Source organism: Pongo abelii, chromosome 3 (assembly GCF_028885655.2).
Source record: "Pongo abelii isolate AG06213 chromosome 3, NHGRI_mPonAbe1-v2.0_pri, whole genome shotgun sequence".
Classification (NCBI taxonomy): domain Eukaryota; kingdom Metazoa; phylum Chordata; class Mammalia; order Primates; family Hominidae; genus Pongo; species Pongo abelii.
Window position 1 is genome coordinate 166,902,698 of NC_071988.2, and position 23,369 is coordinate 166,926,066.

At 34.9% G+C, this 23,369-nt stretch overlaps 1 protein-coding gene across 2 annotated transcripts in view; it reads left to right on the forward strand.

The window, feature by feature from the left end:
• ABCE1 (ATP binding cassette subfamily E member 1) overlaps window positions 1-20,798 on the forward strand; it is a 30,902-nt gene extending 10,104 nt beyond the window's left edge. The window contains exons 5-18 of one of the 2 annotated variants that reach the window (XM_009240344.4): window positions 757-874; window positions 1,728-1,865; window positions 2,000-2,069; window positions 2,593-2,689; window positions 3,863-3,952; window positions 8,904-9,025; window positions 11,537-11,758; window positions 12,778-12,837; window positions 12,937-12,995; window positions 14,625-14,735; window positions 14,819-14,961; window positions 15,078-15,200; window positions 16,593-16,704; window positions 19,154-20,798. In XM_009240344.4, the coding sequence (XP_009238619.1) occupies window positions 757-874; window positions 1,728-1,865; window positions 2,000-2,069; window positions 2,593-2,689; window positions 3,863-3,952; window positions 8,904-9,025; window positions 11,537-11,758; window positions 12,778-12,837; window positions 12,937-12,995; window positions 14,625-14,735; window positions 14,819-14,961; window positions 15,078-15,200; window positions 16,593-16,704; window positions 19,154-19,201 (1,513 nt within the window). In that variant the 3' untranslated portion in view covers window positions 19,202-20,798. 2 annotated transcript variants of the gene reach the window in all.
• The last annotated feature ends 2,571 nt before the right edge of the window (window positions 20,799-23,369 follow it).

Here is a 23,369-nt window from a genome sequence, read left to right on the forward strand (position 1 = left end):
AGTATATTCAAAAAGTCCCAGGTGACTCTAATATACAACTGGGACTGAGAGTCACTGTTGTTCCTAGTACCCTTATCCCCAAAATAACTTTTAAGGGAACTTGCCTTTGATTTTGTTTATCCATTAATCTTATGATCTACAGAGAATATCACTTTGAATTTGGACATGTATTATTAAGTCACAAATAAATCCTTAGTTTGGGATTTTTATCTGCTGAACACTAACACTTTGAATCTAGGAGTCTAGATTTTACTAATAAAAAAGTATTTCTCAACCTGCCAGCTTTAAGAGGCCTACTGCAGCAGGGAGAATGAAGTGGAATATTTCTGGTTGATGTGGCACTTCTCTCCTTGTAAGTAAATGGCAGGCCAGAAAAGAAAGACATTGTGAGGATGCACCTGCTGTGTAATTTTGTACCAAAGCATTTTGTTATACATTAAAACTGGGCCTTATATGTAAAGAAGAAATTTACTTTAGGATGGACTTTGAAAACTGAATAAATAAAACTTGTAGTAATGTTGTTTAAGGATGCATTTCTAACAATTAACAGTGTAAGTTAATCTTGGCGGGTTTTTTTTCTAATAGCCATTAATCTTGGCTGTTTTTTTCCTAATAGCCAATAGTATCTGATATGTTTCTTAGCTTATTAATGGATGTGTGTGAAGTGCAAGTGCATTAAAATACATCATTCTGATGTTATGTGGCTTTTTCTGTGTAAATCTGAGTTGTTTTATTATTTTTGTATACTTGTAACAGGTTGCCTATCCCTCGTCCAGGTGAAGTTTTGGGATTAGTTGGAACTAATGGTATTGGAAAGTCAACTGCTTTAAAAATTTTAGCAGGAAAACAAAAGCCAAACCTTGGAAAGTACGATGTATGTATTATCACCTTGTAAAAATTAATATCATGAGTCAGTTTTATGAGATTTTGGGGGGATGATATGTATATTTTTAAAATATTCTTATTTTCAAGATTATTTATGGAATTAATGCTGAGAAATTTATAAACAAAGCTCTTTTGTACTTTTGAACTAAAAATCTGTTAATGTTACTTAACTGAAAATTCTGAGTTGTTAAGCCTTGATCTGAAGCAGAATTCTGCTTGATTCTGCTATATTACACGTTTCTATTTAATTTGTCCTAATAATGTAAAAATAGCTCAATTAGTTTTTGTTGCAGTCAATAGTTTGATTAGGCTTTTGACTCATGAATGGTAAATTTCCAACTTTAGTACATGAAGAAATTTAGGAGCCACTGTGTAATGTTCTTAAGTTAGATATTTTTATTTGTAGATATTATAAAATGGAGCTTCACTGGAGTGTGGATGCCACCCTATTAATTGTTCAAATAAATCATAAGTGTATTTTGCTTTCATTTCTGAATCCTTGGTTAAGTATCCAGAAAGATTTCTTGGATACCTGAAAACATTTTCACTTGTTTTGAATATATGAGCAGGAAACATTCCTTCCAGCTTAACCTCTTATTAGATGCCCTTCTATGTCCTAGGTGCTGGGAATCTGCTTTTGAATAACATAATATCTGTTCTGTTTTCTTTCTTTGCTGCTATAGGGAAATGAGACTTTTATTAATTATGTTCGCCTCCAATCTTAAGTTAAAAGCCACAAGTGTTCTATTTGCATATATGTTCTATTTCCTGTGGCATTCATCCTCTTTGTCATTGTATTATTAAATTCACATGATCTGTATTTTTTTTTTTTTTTTTTTTAGGATCCTCCTGACTGGCAAGAGATTTTGACTTATTTCCGTGGATCTGAATTACAAAATTACTTTACCAAGATTCTAGAAGATGACCTAAAAGCCATCATCAAACCTCAATATGTAGACCAGATTCCTAAGGCTGCAAAGGTCGGTTTTTGATAGAGGGAACTTAACGGATATTGGCCGAAGTGTAAAAGATATATCAAAATAAACTTGTTTTACTTTGTGATTCTTTTTAATATTGAAAGAAAATAGTAACTGTTTTTGGTATATTGTGGCAGGGGACAGTGGGATCTATTTTGGACCGAAAAGATGAAACAAAGACACAGGCAGTTGTATGTCAGCAGCTTGGTAAGTGTTTATTTTGTGTGTGTGTGAATATATATTTATTTATTTTTTGAGACGGAGTTTCACTCTTGTTGCCCAGTCTGGGGTGCAATGGTGCAACTTCTGCTTACCACAACCTCCGCCTCCCGGGTTCAAGCGATACTCCTGCCTCAGCCTCCCAAGTAGCTGGGATTATAGGCATGTGCCACCACGCCCAGCTAATTTTTTGTATTTTTAGTAGAGACCGGGTTTCTCCATGTCAGTCAGGCTGGTCTCGAACTCCCACCCGCCTCAGCCTCCCAAAGTGCTAGGATTACAGGCGTGAGCCACTGCGCCTGGCCATTTTGTGTATATATTTCAATAGGCCCCGAACTTAAGTGATGAAAGTACACATCTTTATGTGGATTACTGAAAATCTCCAGTAATTGTTATATTTAAACAATTTTCAACTGAAATAGCATTCAAACTTCAAATGATGACATGCAGTATACATTTTACCTGGAAGAGGTGAAATACATTGAGCACAATGCCTCTATGTTCTTTGTAGATTTAACCCACCTAAAAGAACGAAATGTTGAAGATCTTTCAGGAGGAGAGTTGCAGAGATTTGCTTGTGCTGTCGTTTGCATACAGAAAGCTGATATGTAGGTTACTTTACAATTTTTGTTTATCTTCATCCATATTATAGAGTTTTCAGTTGTGATGCTGCTAATGGAGGAATGGTTTTGAGAGAAATTAATAGAAATAGTATCTAAGTTCCTAATTTCGAGGTAAGATGTTGAAGCAGTTGTGTATCCACTAGCCATTTTCCCTGTTATATTCACAGGGGAAAATATTTATTTATTTAGATAGTTTATAACTGATAGGTGCCAGAACTTTTTATGTAAAGTCAGTTATTCATTATCTAAGCTCTCTTTTTTTGAGACGGAGTCTCGCTGTGTTGCCCAGGCTGGAGTGTAGTGGCGCAATCTTGGCTCACTGCAAGCTCCACTTCCCGGGTTCACGCCATTCTCCTGCCTCAGCCTCCTGAGTAGCTGGGACTACAGGTGCCCGCCACCACACCCGGCTAATTTTTTTTGTGTGTTTTTAGTAGAGACGGGGTTTCACCATGTTAGCCAGGTTGGTCTCGATCTCCTGACCTCATGATCCGCCCACCTCGGCCTCCCAAAGTGCTGGGATTACAGGCGTGAGCCACCGCGCCCGGCCTAAGCCCTCTTTTTGTGTGAAAAGACTTAAGTTCTCCAGCCAGGCTAGCAAGCTTTTTAATATCTGAAGCAAGACGCGAGGTCTTTTAAATCACCATAGATCACTGTGGCATGCCATGTGAAAGAGAGGAGAGGAAAGTTTCCTTCCTACGTTTAGTGTCTCTCCTCCCAGATATTTATTGCTTCTTTTTCCACAATTCTGCCCTGTTGTCTGGTGAAGGCTAACTCTTCTCCACAAAGTATTCTATAAATTCTTGACATACCCTCCAAAAAACTATGCTTAAATGCAGCTGACTTAAGAGAAAAGCTCTCCAAACTACTTGAGACTATATCAGAATACTTTTTATGAGGAGTTACCAATTTGTAAATTAGCCTAACCTGGTAGACCCTCGCCAGACTTGGTGTGTAATCTTGCTTTCTGTAATTTTTTCCTTCTACTTCTGAACAGAATACAGAAATTTTTACCATTACAAGTAGACTCTTCATTACTATTGGAGATTTGTGTTGTGGTTAAATCAAAAGCTCTTGATACTACAGTGCTTTAGAATAATATGTAAGGTAGAGTGTCTTGTCTTTCAAACTTATTATATTTGCTTTTTTTTTTTTTCATAGTTTCATGTTTGATGAGCCTTCTAGTTACCTAGATGTCAAGCAGCGTTTAAAGGCTGCTATTACTATACGATCTCTAATAAATCCAGATAGGTAAGTAGAGATCTGGCATATTACTGTGTTGTTTTGTTTGGAGATTTTTACAGATTTCTAAAGATTAAACACTGGGACCGTCAATGTGGTGTACATATTTTTTATCTTGGTTGTTTATAGCTACCACCTAAATTTACCTTTCTTTACCTAGAACAGAGGTTCTCAGTGCAAGATTCATTTATTAACACCCCCACTTCCAGGGAGCTTAGGAATATTCTGAAATTATATGCAAATTCCATAGCTTTATAGGAAGCAGACCCTTAGCTTTTACCAGCTGTCTTTCTCTCTCTCTGTATTTTCACACACACACACATGCACGCACACGCTTAGAATTTGTAAGAATCACTAGAGTAATTCTGGTTTTTCAGAATCTTGCTGGACAAAAGAAAAGAAAATTCATCATAATTTCTGTTAGTATTCAAAATACCCTGTGTTTATAGGGTGCTTCTGTGGTTTGTAGAGTTTTCAGATGCATTACGTCATTTGATCCTCATGGTTATCTCGTAGGAATCTTTAGATGGTATTCCTATTTTGCAGATGAAGCATAAGGTCAAAAATCTAGTTGTTTGTTCTAGGTTACAAATGTACTGTATGACAAAGCTGTGACCAAATCCCAGGGTTTTTTTTCTGTATAGTATTTCCTGTGTTATACTGCCTCTTCTGACTTAACAATTTAATAAACATCCTTTTAAATACATGACTCATCTTGCAAGAAAGCGAGAGAAATCCCAAATGGTCAAAAACTAAAGCATTAGAACTATAGAGGAGTAATAGGACCAGATGTTGATGGTTTCTGTAATAGGTCTTGGGTTTTAACATCCACTCATGGGCAAGAAGCAAGGTCTAGTATTGGATTTTCACACATAAAGTGCCAGGACTCTCAAAGGACTGCTTTCTCACTGAAAGGGCAAATTAGAAACAACTCGTCTATCATTGCACGGAAATGTCAAGAAAGCAAATATCTATCATTCACTGAGCTCCCTGGAAGTGAAGGGATCGCTCTCTTTCAAATCTCTGTTCATGGGCCAGCAGCTTGCCTGGCTATGGAATTGAAATTTATATAACCAGTGGAATCTGTGAACCCTTCAAAGTGAGAAAGTAATATTTTTAAGGGGTCTGGAACTTTTATGGTACAGAGCAGAAGCAACGAACCAATAAGCTTTCAACCCTGGTTGCACAGGATTCCTATAGGTAATGGCTCACGAGGACGAGCTCAAATTGTAAATTATAAAATTTATAAATTAGAAGAGGAAACAGTCTGAAAATTAGCCAGCAGATATTATATGGCTGCAGGATTCAAGAACTTTAGGTGACATTCTAAGGGAGACTATTAAATAATGTTCAAAATAAAATCTTTAAATGAAAGGATTCAAAACCCTAAGGATATAATGCTACTAAAAAAGCAATAGGTAGATGTTCAGAAACCCAGACAAATCTAGAAATTAAAAGCTTGGTGACATTACAGATTCACTGGACATATTAGATGGGTTAGGGACAGCAGAAAAGTGCATTAGAAACCAGATCTTAGGAAGTTAGTAGAATACAGCAGAGAGAGAATAAAATTAAAATGTGGAAGGAAGGTTCAGAAACCTGGAGAATGTAATGAGGAAACTATTTACATATATCTTAAGAGTCTGAAAAATAAAGTCATGAAAGGATTATGACTGAGAACTGTTCAGAATTGATGAAAAATTCAGCTCCTTAGATTCAAGGAGCACAAGTTCTACAGATACTAAATAATTCATGTAGATACTTTGAAGTGAAACTTAGAATATCAGTGATAAAGAGAAAATCTCATGTAAGCCAAATAGAAGCCATAATTTTTACTCCATACACAGGCATTAAGAGCTTGGGCATTATGATAGGCTCTTTGGGGAAGGCAAGTGTAAAAATACAGTCCCAGTATTCAAGGACTTCACAATGTGGTAAAGAAAAATACACACTGTGGTAAAGAAAAGCATACACATGTACCATAGTCTTGAAAGGAATACACAAAGTCAGGTCACTAGTTCTCAACTCAAGTCACTTTTTATAAAAAGTATTTTTATAGCCCCTTTTTATACTAAAATGAAAGTCATAGATAATATCTATGTTCACATAAAACTTTAAAGATATCAAATAATGTCCTAACAATAAGAGGAAAACTAAAAGAAAATACTAGTTTACAGCCAGTATTTCAATGTGTAACTGTTGAGACACATCACTAGAAAACAAGGCATCAGGTACTTATATCGACTTATAATGAATAAATTTAAAATTAAAAGATCAGTAACTATTTTGTATAGTTGCAATAGGAAAGTGAAATAAATAAGTGTAGATGGACCTCAGGGGAAAAAAAAACTAGTTAAGAAAAAGTAATACTACCCAAGACTTTCCTATATTATAAGAGAGAGGACAGTAACTTTAATTGTAATAGGGATACCATGGTAAGACAGATTGGCATGACAACGTAGAGAAAATTTTTAAGACATTTCACAAATGGGCTGGTCTTATTTACAGGTATAAGGTTAAGATCTCTATGTAGTGATAGATTGATGATAAAGAGTCGTAGACGTATATCTCCATTCTGAAATTCGATGTGTCAAGGCATACATTCAGTCTTTAATGCCATAAAAAGATTTTGGAGATCATATCCTTGGATAATGAAAAATAGAGGATGCATTGGACAAAAGAATAGAGGTTTAAGAAGTTTTATAGAGTTTGACCTCAGAACATTATCAGTAACATGGAAGACTAAGAGATAGCCCTAAATTAACTGTAGGGTATACATTTTTTACAACCTAGATTCCTTACTATGCTATAGATTTGTATTTCTTCCCAACTTCTCAGAAAACAGAATGGCTGACCTAAATCATTTTTATATTTTGGACTTCTGTCTCCATAACCTCCATTTGAAGGTTGGGGTTGGGGGCAGGAAGTTTGACCTATTTTTTTTCTTCTTTTCAAAGCAAAGTAAAAGCCACTGCGTAATACAATGCTCCCTCACACTGGCTCTTTAAGGAAACATAGGATTTTAAGAGTAGAGAAATTCCATGTAATGGATTAGTGCCAACAAAGACACCGATGCAAGATGAGTATCACCAGCTCACCTGGGTGATTTACCATTTTTATTGATAACTACCACCATTGTGGTAGAAAACATTTCCTCTTAATTTTCCCTTTTCATCTTAGATCTGCTCTTATTTTCCATTGTTACTTTTTTTTTCTTGCCAGATTACTCCTGAAATGTTTTCTCATTTCATTCCCTTACTCTAGAATTGTGCAGTAGCCTCTAGACAAACATCCTTATTTAAATTTTAATTGAAATTAAAATTTTATTTCATCAAACTAGCAACATTCAACTTATGGCTAGTAGTCACTATATGGGACAACATAGAGATAGAACATTTTCATAATTGTAGAAAGTTCTGGACAGTGCTGTTTCAGAACCTACTACTATCTTCCTCATTTCCAATTAGTTCATATTCTTCAGTTTGTCATTCAACAACTTTTTTAGTTGTCTATTATTAGTACATAGTGTAAGACTAAAGAGGTGCCAAAATGTATTAAGAGTCTCCCTTAAGATGTTAATGAGCAAGTTATAGGGGTAATCAAAAATAATAAAAGTCCAAGTATCAGTCCAAATACTTGTTACCAGTATTCAAGAGTGAGGGGGAAAGCTCATTTGCATATTAGGAAAAGTATTCCCATAGCAAGTTGGATTTGAGATGGACCCTAAAGGGTTAAGTGGGATTTCAGCAGGTAAAGATCTAGGCAGGAGACTACTTAGAAAAAGAATAGCTTCTTAGACACCAGAGAAGTAGAGAAGTGGTTTATTTGAGAAAAAAGATGCCTTCTTCAGTGTTTCCTGTGTATAAGCTAAGTAATAGAAAGATGGTAGCTAAAGTTTTAGAAAGTGTTGAAAGACTAAGTCTAATTAATTTAAGTGATTAATTTCATTTGGAATTGAGACCCACATCAGGGGACCTAAAGAAAATGAGATATGAAAGAAATACGAGGGCCTGAACTAGAATTTAGGCAAAGAAGAAAAAGGGTGAAATTGAAACACAAGACATTGTTGAGAAGGAATTCACAGACTTTAACAGTTTAAACAAAATATCAGTGGGAATAAAATGTCATTTTTGAGGGAATGATAATTTCATTAATATAAATATGGAGAATTTTTATTTGTGTAGGAAGCTGATACATTAATTTGACATATGAGATGTCTGCAGGACTTTTTTTAACATGTTGAACTATGTTCGATATGGAAATGGGAATAAAGTGCTACATAAAACCTTCGTGACTATTACTTGCATCTAATAGCTTCTTTTCCAGCCAATACTGTATCACTTCATTCAAATATAGCCACTTAAGCTTCACATCATACCCCATTCTCATTCATAAAGTGCTCCAGTACGCACTAACCTATTTTCTTTCTGATGTTCACAGATTTTATTATCTGTGGAGCATATTTTGCCATGTAATCTTTTTTGTTACCATTTCATACCTATTCCTTGTCTTCCTCAGCTAAATCGAAACGTCTCAGGTTAAGGATTCTGTCCTATCTTTGTGTATGCATCCATCCCCTACTACAGCTAGCATGGCACAGGACAGGTACAGGGCTTAATACATAAATTGAGTAGCATAATAAACAGTTTAGGCTACATCTGAATTAAATCTATTATAATTACTTTGTAACACTTATTTCGAAATATGTTTCTTATTAGCAGAATGCATTTAATTCATATATCAATAAACTTTGAAATTGGCTGGTTTTTTCCTTTTAGTTCAGGAAAACATTTTTAAATATGAGCATTGATAATAAGCCTTACTAAAGAAAATGTTTCATGGCTTTTGCTTCTTATGTCTTTATGCTTAAATTTTATTAGATGTATCTATTTTTCTGAAATTTCCAACTATTAAAAATAGTTACATAAGAGTTTTAACTAAAATCTGGTTTGATTTTCAGATATATCATTGTGGTGGAACATGATCTAAGTGTATTAGACTATCTCTCCGACTTCATCTGCTGTTTATATGGTGTACCAAGCGCCTATGGAGTTGTCACTATGCCTTTTAGTGTAAGAGAAGGTATCTTGCAAAACTTTTTTCACATATGCTGTATTCTCTTCTACTCTAATGCTTATAAACTACATTATTGATATTAAGTAGTTTTACATTGCTCTGATATCATCCAAAATTCTAGTTCCTTGGAATTTAATCACTGAGCGTATAAGGTTATATATATCAGTTGTTATACAAAATATATTTTTTTCATTTTGGAGAATTTTCTCCTGGGGATGAGTAGAAATGCGATGTTACTTTTGTTGGGGGTTGGGAGGCTACAGTAAAAGTCCTCTGCGTTTTGGCTTCTGCAGTATTACTGTAGTATTTGTCATTTTCAAATTAACTTTGACAGGCCAATATCAGTAATGAAACTCTTAAAATACTTTCAGTGTTCATCTTGTTTTCATATTTTAAATTTATCTGTAATATGTATACTATGTTTTTGGAACTAAGGCTATCTAAAAGCCTAATAAGATAGTTTAGTAAGTGTATTAAAATTTTCATTTAGTCTTTGTACTTCCAAGAAAATGAGATTCCCTGGCCTCTCCCTTCCATGTCTCCTCCTTACCTGTGTAATTTAAGCAAAAATGGAAACTAGCCTACCACTAAGTGGCTCCTGAAACAAGTACCAATGTACTCTCTGCCTTCCATACCTTTTTCCTTTTTTTCTTCCCCATTTTCCTTTTACTGCTTCCTTGTGTTTTATTTTTATTTTTCTTTCCACCTGTCTTAAACTGACAATTCAGAACACTAAAAGGGCTGTTTACTCAGGAAAAAAATACCATCTCCTAGAAGTAGAAAAATTCATGTAGCCTGTAGTTCCCTAAGAGATGGCAGGTTTTTTGGTTTCTTTCTTTTTTTTTTTTTTTTTTTTTAAATCTTGGAAGAATTTTTTTGTACCTAAAAGCTCTTCTGGAAAAATAAATTTATATTGCATTATAATCCTTTTCATAAAAAGATGTTGGGAGTTTTTATAATTTATAAAAAGTACAGAAAAAGATGTGGGGAAGAAATTGTTGTAACTTACCTGCTTATACATTTGAGATAGATGCATACTTTAAAGAAAAATTTGCAGTTACCTAATTTTTTTGCCAGTAGTCTTAAGGGATGACATCAGAACCAATTTATTAATGTTTTATTCTTGTCAATTAACAAATATGTATTGAGTACCTTACTCTATACCATATGGTAGTCTTTGAATCAAGTTGATAATGATATGGGTACTTGGCAGTCATTCTTCACAACTCCAGTTATAAATGTCATGTCTAAAGGCTGTGCCATTCAGTAAATGGTACCCAGTAAGGTTTTTAATGTGCTTGATCTGTTAAAACAACTTAAGAAACTTTAGTTTTTCTGTGTTCCTTTAATATATTGAAATCAGTGCAGCATACTTAAAAGCTTTCTATAAACTGTAAAGGTGATTATAGTTTGAACTCATTTTTAAATTGACAAGACAAACATTGAAGTAGGACTGTAAAGACTGACTTGCTGTGTTTTTTTAAAACGAAGTCACTTAGTTCTTTGAGCCTTTATTTTCCAAAATAAGTTAGATATTTGAACCAAGTGGCTGCTAAGGTTCCTTTGAGTTTATGTTTTTATGTAATTGTTTTTATTTAATTTTTTAACTTCACATTTATATGTTTTAGATAGTTTAAGATCAAAAAACATGCTGATTGGCAAAATAAATGTAATCTGTTCATTTGTTCTGTCAGCAAAGATGTATTGAACACCTACGTTCTAGGATGAGGATACAGGCTGCATGATGTGTCTCTCAGTTCCAAATAAAATGAATAACGTCAAGACCTTCCAAGAAACTTCAGCTTTCTCTTCACTTAAATATAGGAAACACTGAAATATGGATTATTCATTGTTTCTCAAATACGCTTTTCATTTCAGTGTGTCTGCCATTGTAGACCTTAAAATTTTATTACAGAGGGTTCTTGTATACAATGTGGATTTAAGTTATTAAAATCTGTTTAGATAATAGTGGTGGTTATCTTTGTACAGTGAAGCCATTAAAAAAATGTTAACTGAAGTTAGCTCATATTCAATTTCATATGAACCTGCAGGATTAATTTTTTTTAAAGCAATAAATTATAACCTCAAAATATGTGCTTATCTCTCATATGAAATTAAATATTGTAACATTGTATATTAAAAAATTTATCCCCCAAACTTTTATATCAATATTATATCAATCTGAAAATACTCTTACATATTTGTCATTTTCGCTTTAAAGATAAAGCAAAAAGGACATCATGTGCTCTCTTTTGCATAAAACCTGATGGAAAAAATAATTACAGGATAATGAGAAGATGTACTTCATGTGGTTGGGGGGGACATGCATATATATTCATGAATTATTTAAACTTACATTAAATATATTTTTTTTAAAAGTTACTTCTTTATATGCAGACCAACATGTTAGCAAAAATCCACAGAAATTTAAAGTATATAGTCTATAGATTGCTCCCAAGAGAGCTTAGGATTTTGGCTCTAATGATTTCTCCCTGTTGACAATTTTCTTCCCAACAGGCATAAACATTTTTTTGGACGGCTATGTTCCAACAGAAAACTTGAGATTCAGAGATGCATCACTTGTTTTTAAAGTGGCTGAGACAGCAAACGAAGAAGAAGTTAAAAAGATGTGTATGTATAAATATCCAGGAATGAAGAAAAAAATGGGAGAGTTTGAGCTAGCAATTGTAGCTGGAGAGTTTACAGATTCTGAAATTATGGTGATGCTGGGGGAAAATGGTAAGTTTTCTGTTTTGTGATAAGTAAAAATCTTCCTGTTTATCTAGTAAATTAGTTTTAACTATTTTGTGGAAAAATTTGAATCATATGTTATAGGGCTAGAAGCTTAGTTTTATTTAAACCCATAAATTTCTTAGTGTACTTTCACATTTTTTTGGCATTGTGTAATTCAATTTCACTGTAATTCAATCAGGTTAATATTTCTTATTTTGTTTTATAACCTCTAGTGAAAATAAGGTGTTCTTTGTCAGCTGGTTTTTTACATGTAAATTGATAAGGCAGTTATTAATCTTATAAATTAACTAAGATGGAAAGGATAAATGGTGATTCAGAAATAATCCAGCTTTAAAAATTTTTTACTCATACACTTCAATGTGGAACTTTTCTTATTTTAAATTCAGAGCAATCTATCTTTGTAAATAATTGTATTACCAGCATATATTTCATAATAAATTGTCATAAGTATAGGTATAAGATGAATTTGACTACTAAATATGTGATATTGCCTTCATGATTTAAGAACTATTTGAATTGTAATCTTACAGCTTACAAAACTATAGAAGATAAATTTTATATAAAGATTGTTACAATGTATCAGTCTTTAGATAATGGGAATTTTGAATTGGGTTGCAATTAATTTAAATATTTTATATAAGTAAACTTTAAAATTGCAGTTATCTTTCATAAAACAGTCTATACTTCTTAATAAATTGTGTGCCCTGATAATTTAGCTAAGTAAATCTTTTCAAACTATTGCAGGATTTAAACTTTATAGATATACCATTTATTAAAATTGTCATAAGCTTTGACTAGTCTTTATTCCTCTTAATTACCTTAGAATGACACTTCAGAGGTGAGCCATGAAAGACTTAAGTATTTTTCTATATAAACTTCAGAATTCAATAATGTCAGTGTATATCTTTAAAACAAATTTCTCAGTTAAAACCAAATAGGACATAGTGATTTACTTTAAATGTCAAGCATCTTTCAGATCAAATTGTCATATGTTGTGTTGCCAGGAACGGGTAAAACGACATTTATCAGAATGCTTGCTGGAAGACTTAAACCTGATGAAGGAGGTACAGTTGTAACTGTTGAGTCTTTTTACTCTGTTCTACACAGTAAACTTTAAAGATCTGGGCAGTTTTTAGTGTCTTATGTGTTTCATTATTTTGCAGGTGAAGTACCAGTTCTAAATGTCAGTTATAAGCCACAGAAAATTAGTCCCAAATCAACTGTGAGTTATTATTTTTTATATGGTTACTAAAGAAAATTTTGTATATATGCCTATAGCTTTCATCTTTTACTATATTAAAATTTTTCTCCAAATTAGATTCTATACAGTTTTATTGATAGTTGCAAACAAAGGTATTAAGAGTCCAATCCTTGATTCATATCCACTGCTAAGAAAGTGCTTTAAAGATGTTTGTCATCTTTGGCCGGCAGTGAGCAGTAGCTCACGCCTGTAATCCCAACACTTCAGGAGGCCTAGGCCAGCGGATCATGAGGTCAGGAGATCAAGACCATCCTGGCTAACATGGTGAAACCTTGTCTCTACTAAAAATACAAAAAACTAGCCGAGCGTGGTGGCGGGCACCTGTAGTCCCAGCTACTCAGGAGGCTGAGGCAGGAGAATGGCGTGAACCTGGGAGGCGGAGCTTGCAGTGAGGGGAGACTGCACCACTACACTCCAGCCTGGGTGACAGAGCAAGACTCTGTCTCAAAAAAAAAAGAGATGTTTGTCATTTTTTTGCTAAATAAATAATTAAAAACCTAATGTATTTTGTGCCACAATTGACAACAGCAAGAAGGTGAAAAGGCTATTCCCACAAGATGGGAGAAACATTTGCACATCATATATCCAATAAAGGACTTGTATCCAGCATATATAAAGAACTCTTATAATTAAAAATGAGCAAATGTCTTTTAGTTATTCAGCCATAAAAAGAAATGAAATATTAACAAATGCCACAGTCCTTGAAACCATTATGTTAAAGTTAACCTCCTTTGATTTCTACAGGTGTTGTAATGAACGCCTCAGTACCTCAACATTCAATAAATGTTTTATCTGCTTGGCTTAGCTTACCATAAAAGTTTTGTCGTTGATGCTCTCTGTAAGCTTAGCTTTAAATTCTAAAATTCAGCCTTATCCTGAAACAGCAAGGAAAAGTCATCTTAGGATTCATCCCTAGCACATTATCATGCATTTTGTGTTCTCTTACTGATTGCCTAAGGTTGCTTGATACCCACTTTGACCTTTGGAATTTCTACTCTCAAATGATTTTTCCCCTGAAACATTCATTATTTGCTTATTACTTTCTAATTTTAAAATTATTATTGCAGGGGCTGTGGAGTGGGAAAAAAAAAAAAAGATTGTTGCAGGCTGGGGACAGTAGCTCACGCATGTAATCCCAGCACTTTGGGAGGCCAAGGCAGGAGGGTCACTTGAGCCCGAGAGTTTAAGACCAGCCTGACCAACATAGATCCCGCCTCCACAAAAACTTAAAAATTGGTTCAGCATGGTGGTGCATGCCTGTAGTTCCAGCTCCTCTAGAGGCTGAAGTGGGAGGATCACTTGAGCCTGGGAGGTTGATGCTGCAGTGAGCCCTGATCATGCCATTGCACACCTGGGCAATGGAGCAAGATCCTGTCTCAAAAGAAAAAAAAATTCCTTTTTACTTGTTGGACATGATGGGTTTTGAATAGAAAATCTCAAAACATGTCATAGATGGTGGATACACATTGATATCTGTTGGTGGCAAATTGATATACTTTTATTCTGAAGCTTAACTTTGTCAAGATTCATAAATAGAAGAGTTCTGTAGTGAAATTTTATCATTTAAATACTTTTTTATATTAAAAACAGGGAAGTGTTCGCCAGTTACTACATGAAAAGATAAGAGATGCTTATACTCATCCACAATTTGTGACCGATGTAATGAAGCCTCTGCAAATTGAAAACATCATTGATCAAGAGGTACTTTAACATAATTTTTTAAATTTTATTATTATTTTGAATTTTGGATGCCTTTACATGGTTTGCTAAACTCCTCCAATTAGGTGCAGACATTATCTGGTGGTGAACTACAGCGAGTAGCTTTAGCCCTTTGTTTGGGCAAACCTGCTGATGTCTATTTAATTGATGAACCATCTGCATATTTGGATTCTGAACAAAGACTGATGGCAGCTCGAGTTGTCAAACGGTAAATATCTTGCTCATAGCTGTATTTTGATTATACTGTCCTACAAGTGTGCTTAATATAATAGTCGAATGTTTTATGATATAAAGCTATAAGATTTCAAAATCACTGTGTTTTAGTTTCATACTCCATGCAAAAAAGACAGCCTTTGTTGTGGAACATGACTTCATCATGGCCACCTATCTAGCGGATCGCGTCATCGTTTTTGATGGTGTTCCATCTAAGAACACAGTTGCAAACAGGTAAAATTACTTTTTAATATGTTCAAAGTAATTCATTTTAAATTTTCCAGTAAATAGTAAAGTCACTCACTTTAATTTTTAAAAAATGAAAGCTAGAAATTCTAGACTTGATTCTGTGACTCCTGAGATCATTGGTATTGGGGACTGGATGGGACCATGTGAAAGAGTAGTTTTTAGGCTTCAGTGTGGAATCCCTCACCAGGAAGATAAAAAGCTGTAGGCCACAGCATAAAAAGCTATGGGTCCCTCACTTTTCTTTCAGCTTAACTTTTGTTTGCTTTATTATTTGAATTTCCCAAAAAAGATTGAAAACTATTGCTTTCGTACATGATAGAAAAAGAAAACAAGATTAAAGAGGTTACATGATTTGTCAACTTATACTGACAGTGATTGAGCTCACAGTGGATCCCAAATATCTGGTATTGATCTATAGCAGAGTTAAAATAAATAGTTTTACCTTTTTCCTTTTTTCTTCTCATTTTTCCTTGTTAGCCTAATTAAGAGCACTTGCAATATAGAGAAGCCTAACATTCAGATCAAGTTACGAGAAATTCATTTTACCTTTAGTGCTAAAGCCTATATTATTAGATTGAACTAAATGAAATTACTGGTGTTCAGTTTTCACCTATAAAACCAGCAGTTTCATGTGGTTTCAGCATGTTTTCTGGTATTGGAGAGCAAGGAATGGAGTTGCCATTTTAATAATTCACCTAAGAAATGAAAGTATTTTGCTGGGCTTCTTCCCTGAATTCCTTTTTTTTTTTTTTAATAAATTGAGAATTACATATTTCTTGAAGAGCTAGGGAAATTTCTTAGCATATGTGATGTTTATTTGTTCATCTAGTGATATCCCACATTTCTATTTACAAAATTTTAAAATGTTTCACATGTATGTTGTGATTTGGCATGATTTAAGAACTTGCTTGGGTAAAAACGATGAAGCATAGAAATTTAGAAAGGAGTTATCACTGAAAACCACTATTAGGAGGACATATTCCCTCCAGTAACAAATTTTTCGTATAAATATAACTTTTTAAGATTCTCATCCCCCCTAAAAATGTGCAATTTGAGATTCTGTAATCTACTTATTAATGATCTTCTGTTTTTCTAAAGTAGTACTTCTATCTTAAATGTTTCTTTCACCAGATTAGAAATCCAGGTTAAATTTTTTTTTTTGTTTTGCACAAAAATATAGCCAAGAAAACTATATAGTCCAAGCAAAGCTATTTCTGAACACAGGATTTGTAATATGCTGTTATTATACTGTTATCCAGATGATTTATGATTGGGGAATTTGAGGGAATAGTAATTCTTAATACCCTTCCTCCCAAAAGGTAGTTACATTTCTGAAGTAAAATTTAATCAAAATTGATTTTTTTTTTTTTCTCCTAGTCCTCAAACCCTTTTGGCTGGCATGAATAAATTTTTGTCTCAGCTTGAAATTACATTCAGAAGAGATCCAAACAACTATAGGCCACGAATAAACAAACTTAATTCAATTAAGGTATGTAGAAAAATTGTCTTAAATCATGGATCACTGATCTCAGTATAAACACTTGAAAGGCTATTTAAAAATCAATAACATATGGCTGGGCACAGTGGCTCACGCCTGTGATTCAAGCACTTTTGGGAGGCCAAGGCAGGCAGATCACTTGAGGTCAGGAGTTTTGAGACCAGCCTGGCCAACATGGTGCAACCCCATCTCTACTAAAAATGCAAAAATTAGCCGAGTCTGGTGGCAGGTATCTGTAATCCCAGCTACTCAGGAGGCTGAGGCAGGAGAATCGCTTGAACCTGGGAGGTGAAGGTTGTAGTGAGCTGAGATCATCCCACTGTACTCCAGCCTGGGCAAAAGAGTGAGACTCTGTCTAAAAAAATAAAAATAAATTAAAAAACCACCATATTTTATTTTAAAATTCCTATGTTTTTTACATTTTAAGACCTGATGGCATACTTTAGTGTGCAGTAGGCAGCAACTGTAATGTAGCTGTCATTGCTGTGTGAACTCAAGAGCTCTTCCTGTTTTCTCTTTAAGTTGTATCACAGTTGTACTACCTATATTGATTACCACTTAAAATGTCTGGGGAAAGATTACACTAATTCATCATTGTAACAAAGAATTTTTTAAGAATACCTTAACCAATTTCTGTTATATTTTTCAATACATGATTAAAAGGTGTATTTTAGGCCATGTGCAGTGGCTTATGCCTGTAATCCCAGAACTTTGGGAGGCCAAGGAGATCGAGACCATCCTGTCTGTCTAACGGTGAAAACCCATCTCTACTAAAAATACAAAAAATTAGCCAGGCGTGGTGGCACGCGCCTGTAATCCCAGCTAGTCGGGGGGCTGAGGCAGGAGAATCACTTCAACCCAGGAGGTGGAGGTTGCAGTGAGCTGAGATCGTGCCACTGTACTCCAGCCTGGGCAACAGAGCGAGTCTCTGTCCCTGCCCCCGCCCCCCCCAACCCCCCTCCAAAAGTATATTTTGAAAGTCTAAACAAGCTCCTGTGACGAGGAAAACAATGTGTCTACTTAATTGACAATGTTTTTTGTCTTTGTAGTACACAGTTGTGCACCCTATAGTTGATTTCCTCTGTGAAATACAGTATTTGTTTCTTAAAAGGCAAAACTCTTAGTCACTCAGAAACAGAAAGTAAATGAACTCTAAAAGCATTTCTGGGTTGTTTTTTTGGTTTTGGTTTTGGTTGTTTGCTTGAGGCAGAGTCTCACTCTGTCACCCAGGCTGGAGTGCAGTGGTGTGATCTTGGCTCACTACAACCTCTGCCTCCCGAGTTCAAGCAATTCTCTGCCTCAGCCTCCCGAGTAGCTGGGATTACAGGTGCCCACCACCACACCCGACTAATTTTCTGTATTTTTTTGATAGATATGGGGTTTCACCATCTTGCCCGTGCTAGTCTTGAACTCCTGACCTAGTGATCCACCTGTCTTGGCCTCCCAAAGTGCTGGGATTACAGGCGTGAGCCACCATGCTGGCCATCATTTCTGTTTTTAATATCTGCAGTGCCTCAAAGTGTTTACATTTTATCACTCTATATCCATCATCCTTAATGCTTAAAAGCTTTAGAAGTATGTTATACATACTTCTGCTGTAGCATTTATTTTCATATTTCTAGTCCTAGCTTTGCTGCTAAACCATGAGCTCTTGGAATGCCAGAGGCAAAGTTATCTTGCACGTCATTGTATTCTTAAGCACCTAACAGTATGTCTGGATGCCTTTTCCCTTTATTATATATTTTGTTTTTAAATGATTGATATTACTTCTTGGCCAAGATAGAGAAATGGTTAAGTTCTCACATAAAATTGAAGAGTTTTCTCAGTTTTGAAAAGCATATTGTGTAGAAAAGAAGAATTTCTTTTGAAGCATTAAGGACACTTTGTATTGTCATTTTCTTAGACAGACTTATGGTTCAGCCACCATGAGTTATCATTTCTGTATGCATACTCATCTTAAGATAGTCATATCTTAATCCTAATAAGAGAACAGCTCAACAAGTAGGTAGGTGAGATTGTTACTGGCCAGTATTGGAAAAAATTTTATATATATATATTTTGTGTAATAGGCAGATCTCAAACTGACGGTATGCTGCATTTTGAATCTGGAGATTAAAGTTGCATTGATGAAAATGGAATTTAATAGTTTTCCTAGAAATAATAGTACATAGCAAAATTTTATATATGTGAGGCATCTTATATAAAGGGACTTGACTTGAGTTGGTGCAAGTGAGTCATTCTAGCATTAGGGATGGGGCAGAGGTAGTTATCTTTCCTTTGAGCAGTGGACCCAGGAATATCCAGAAACAGATGGTATGTGCAGAACAGGTTGTACAGGCACTGTTGTAAACACAGCTAAGTAATACCATGAGTGAAAGTCTACTTTTACCTATAGTAGAATCGTGTTGCTGATTTTTGTTGCTTCTGTTTCCTTTTTTAGGATGTAGAACAAAAGAAGAGTGGAAACTACTTTTTCTTGGATGATTAGACTGACTCTGAGAATATTGATAAGCCATTTATTAAGAGGAGTATTTACTAGAATTTTTTCTCATATAAAACTTGAATCAGGATTTTATGCCCCACATACTCTGGAACTTGAAGTATAATTTACTTAATATAACATAAAAAGCCAGTTGGGTTCTAAATTGTAGTTGAAACAAAGAAAATGCCACTTTTCTGTTCCTGAAGAGGCCCTTTTGTGCATAATATATTCTAAAACGAAGACATTTCAAGCTATACAAATTACCTCCAAGTTTTCATGACATATGGGAAGATTTTCAGTAGGTGTATTATATTCACGGTACCAAATGCTGACCAGTGTTGCTCCATTTTTTAAATCTTGAAAAGGGTTTTTGTACTTACCTGGTTTGCCAAGTATGCCAGTGTGATGAAACTGCCCTTATTTTAAAAGCCAGTCAAAGATTCCACTGATTGACATTTGATAAATAAACATCAGGATTATGTTTATTATTTGTTTTCAGTCTTTGCACTATATTACCAGTATATGGTTTCCGAGGAAGATTATCTACTACAAAACACCACTGTTGGAAAAATAGGTACTTTTTAATTGTTTTTAATCTTTTTTTGGTGCTTTTAAACATGTTTAGCAAAAACCAATTCAGTTCCATTCCCCGCAAAAAACCCCTTACTCTGAACTTTTTTTGTTTTTGCATTCCATGAGGTTCTGTATTCAGTCATTCTCTAGTTAATGTTATTTTTGTACACATATATTTATATAATCACTGATTGAGATTTAGGAAAAAGCATTTCTAAAGAATATTTGCTTCCCTTACAACTACAGACTCAAAATCTTTAAAGATGGTGCCTAAGCATCTATGTATTTTTTTTAAGTTCCACAGATTTTTCTGTTGGGCAGCCAAGGATTATAAACCACTTCCCTAAAGGCAATATTAATGCAAAAGTCCCCAGATGGCAATACAAAGTATCCCCTGGTACCACATATATTCATTTGTGAGTTTGGATATAGAGCACATTATCTAAACCATTTTTTAGTTTCCAAATCCCATCTAAATTTCTTGAGTTCCTGAATTTTGAACAGGATTACCTGGAGCCTGGAGCCACTTTAAGTTGTACTTCTGACTAAACTGGAATTATGAGTGAGGAAGAGTGTTTACTAAATAAATGACTGGGGCAAGCAAAATTGAGGAGGAAACTAGAAAGTATATTTGACAAACTTTAAGAGCTACTTGAAATAATAGAAGTCTTGATTAATGCAAATAATGGCTAGAAAGTATGGTTTAACGGGACCCCATTATGCCTTTTAAAAAATAATTTCAGTAACCCATAAATACATGTTGTAAAAAATTCAAATATACAGAATGGAATAAAAAAATGATCTCCCTTTATTACCCTCCCAAAGGTTACCAGCGTTTGAATTTAATGTATATTCTTTCATGCTTTTTTCTGTGCACTTACCTAAGTGTGAATATGTAAAGGGTTTGTTTTGTACACAAATGGGATTATACTAAAATAAGTAATGCCTATTTTTAAGGATAGGTTAAATTTGTGAATGATTATTTCAAATATATTGAATAAAATAAGCAAAAGCTATTGTTATTTACTGATCCTGGATTGTCTTAAAGTACTTGTGATATAAGAGCACAGTTCTACTTACTGCTAATGACAGAATATGTATTAAAAGTGTTTTCATGTAAATGAAATCTTTAAAATATGGATCTTAAAATTTTACATAGCAACAGAAAGGCCTACAATTGCTAACACAGGAAAAATACTTATAAAATCAGTATTACATAGAGCATCAATGCAGATGTTAGCAAAAGAATGAGACTACTTCATATGTCCTAAGTGGAAAAAGTCTCAAATACTTTACTTAAAAAAACAAAAAACTGGAACAGTTTATATACTACCATTTTTGTGAAAATATACAAAATATTGAAATAAAGGAATACTCAAGAAACACTGCTTTTGACAAGGACAGTTTGATCAAAGAATAGATGGAAAACGGAGACATTTATATATACACATATATAATACCCTTTGAATTTTACATTTTGCTTGTGATTATAAATCATTGAAATTTTGGGGTTTTTTTGTTTGTTTGTTTTGAGATGGAGTCTCGCTCTGTCACCCAGGCTGGAGTGCAATGATGCGATATTCACTCATTGCAACCCGCCTCCTGGGTTCAAGCAATTCTCCTGCCTCAGCCTCCTGAGTAGCTGGGATTACAGGCACCCACCACCACGCCCAGCTATTTTTGTATTTTAGTAGAGATGGAGTTTCACCACGTAGGCCACGCTGGTCTCATCTGGACCTCAGGTAATCCACCCACCTTGGCCTCCCAAAGTGCTGGGATTATAGGTGTGAGCCACCGCGCCCAGCCATTGAAGTTTTTAAATCATCATTGGATAATAGTGGCATCTGCAGCCACTTCTCTCCACATTTGAGATAATACTGGATAATCCATATTTTCCGTGTTCACTTAGTGTAGTCTTAAAGGCAGTGTATTGATGCTACAACTGTTTTTTGCAATTTAGGTTAACCTAATTTTAGACTACAAGCATTTTGAAGTCCAGTCTTCTATCTGTCTTAACACTCACTCAGTATATACAGCATGGTGTCTGGCATGTAGTGGCCTACTGTATTGAAGGAATAAACCTACATGCCTCAGAGAAAGTAGGAAGACTACAAAACTGCTGTGTTGTATAATCTCCTTCATGTTCATCAATATACTTGGATACAGGTATGTCAAGTCCTTAACCCCAGTGCCTAGTCTGCTGTGAGCACTCAGTGAGTGGTTCAGAAGAGAAAGTAATCATTCTGAGTTGAAATGTCAGAAAGGACTACATAAAGGAATTAGGTCCCAGGAAAGAGTAACAGCACCCATCTTACTGAGTTGTTAAAAGGATAAATGAGATAATCTACGTAAAGCAAAATACATGTCTGGTGAGAGGCAGAAAGGAACATGGGCATTTAAGAGATTAATGGAAGGAAATGATGGATACAGGCAGATTGTGATGAGCTTTCTGTGCCTTCCAGATTGAAGTTAGTTTTTTACATGCTGAAAGTAGGAATTAATTAAAGAGACAAAGCAAGGCCAGTTAGAGAAGCAGAAATATCCAGACAGTAGTTGTTACGGAGCTTCTACTTTTTCACCCCTTTGTCTTAATTTTTTTAAGCATTTCTACTCTGTCCACTTAATACATGCAGGTCTAAACTTGGCTGTATACTGTGTTGACTGTTGCTCTTGGAAGATTGTTTCCTTTGTAGTGTTTCAGTTTGTGAGCAGATGTTCAGTGAGGCTGTATCTGAAAATTCTGAGATTTTGTGTGGCAAATACCATTTATCCTCAGCCCTGTACTCACCACCACTACCACCTCCTCTGCCAATTTGTGAGGGTAAACAGTATGCCCAGTCCCACATGGTTGGTCACAATTGGTCTAAGACATAGAAAATCCTCTTCCGTACTTTCTAGTCTCTCTTGCAGTTAAGCCATATGACCTACCTGCAAGAGTTCTAGCCAGCAAATTGAAATCTCTTGAGGTTTTTCTAGAAAATACCTCAAGAAAACCTCTTGTTTTCCTAATAAAGGGAGATGATTATCTGGTACTGCTTCTTGAGGGTGTAATATATGGAGCAAGCATTTTATGCCCATAAGGTGATACATATAAGGGAAATGCAAAACAAGCTACAAGAATGTTACTCCTGACATCAAAATGCTGCACAACTGCCAGCAGCCACTTCTCTCCACATTTCTTGAGAAATAAATCCCTATTTGTTTAAACCTGGTTAAGTCAAACTGGTTTCCTGTTTGCCATCAAGAAAGGTCTTTTCCCTCAGAGGCTCTCCATTTGCCTTCTGCCAGGGGAGCCAAGTGTGTTACCACCCTGGAACCACTTTTCAGTTTTCCTAGTTTGTGAGTTTCTGGACCTCAAACCTAAATGGATGTGGTAACATTTTCAGTGGTTGTTTTGTTTTTTGCCTTTAAGAAACTGGATCCCAGGCCAAGATAGTTTTGTCTGGGAATTTTTAATTTCACTCCTTTTCACTGGGGTGACTCCTCTGGCTTTAATGAAAATGTTAGTTCCAGCTCCCAACCTTGCATGTGCCTAAGTATAGGTCTGCCATGTCAATGGTCACTTTATATCTGTGCTTCTGGTTTCTTGTCTCCATTTATA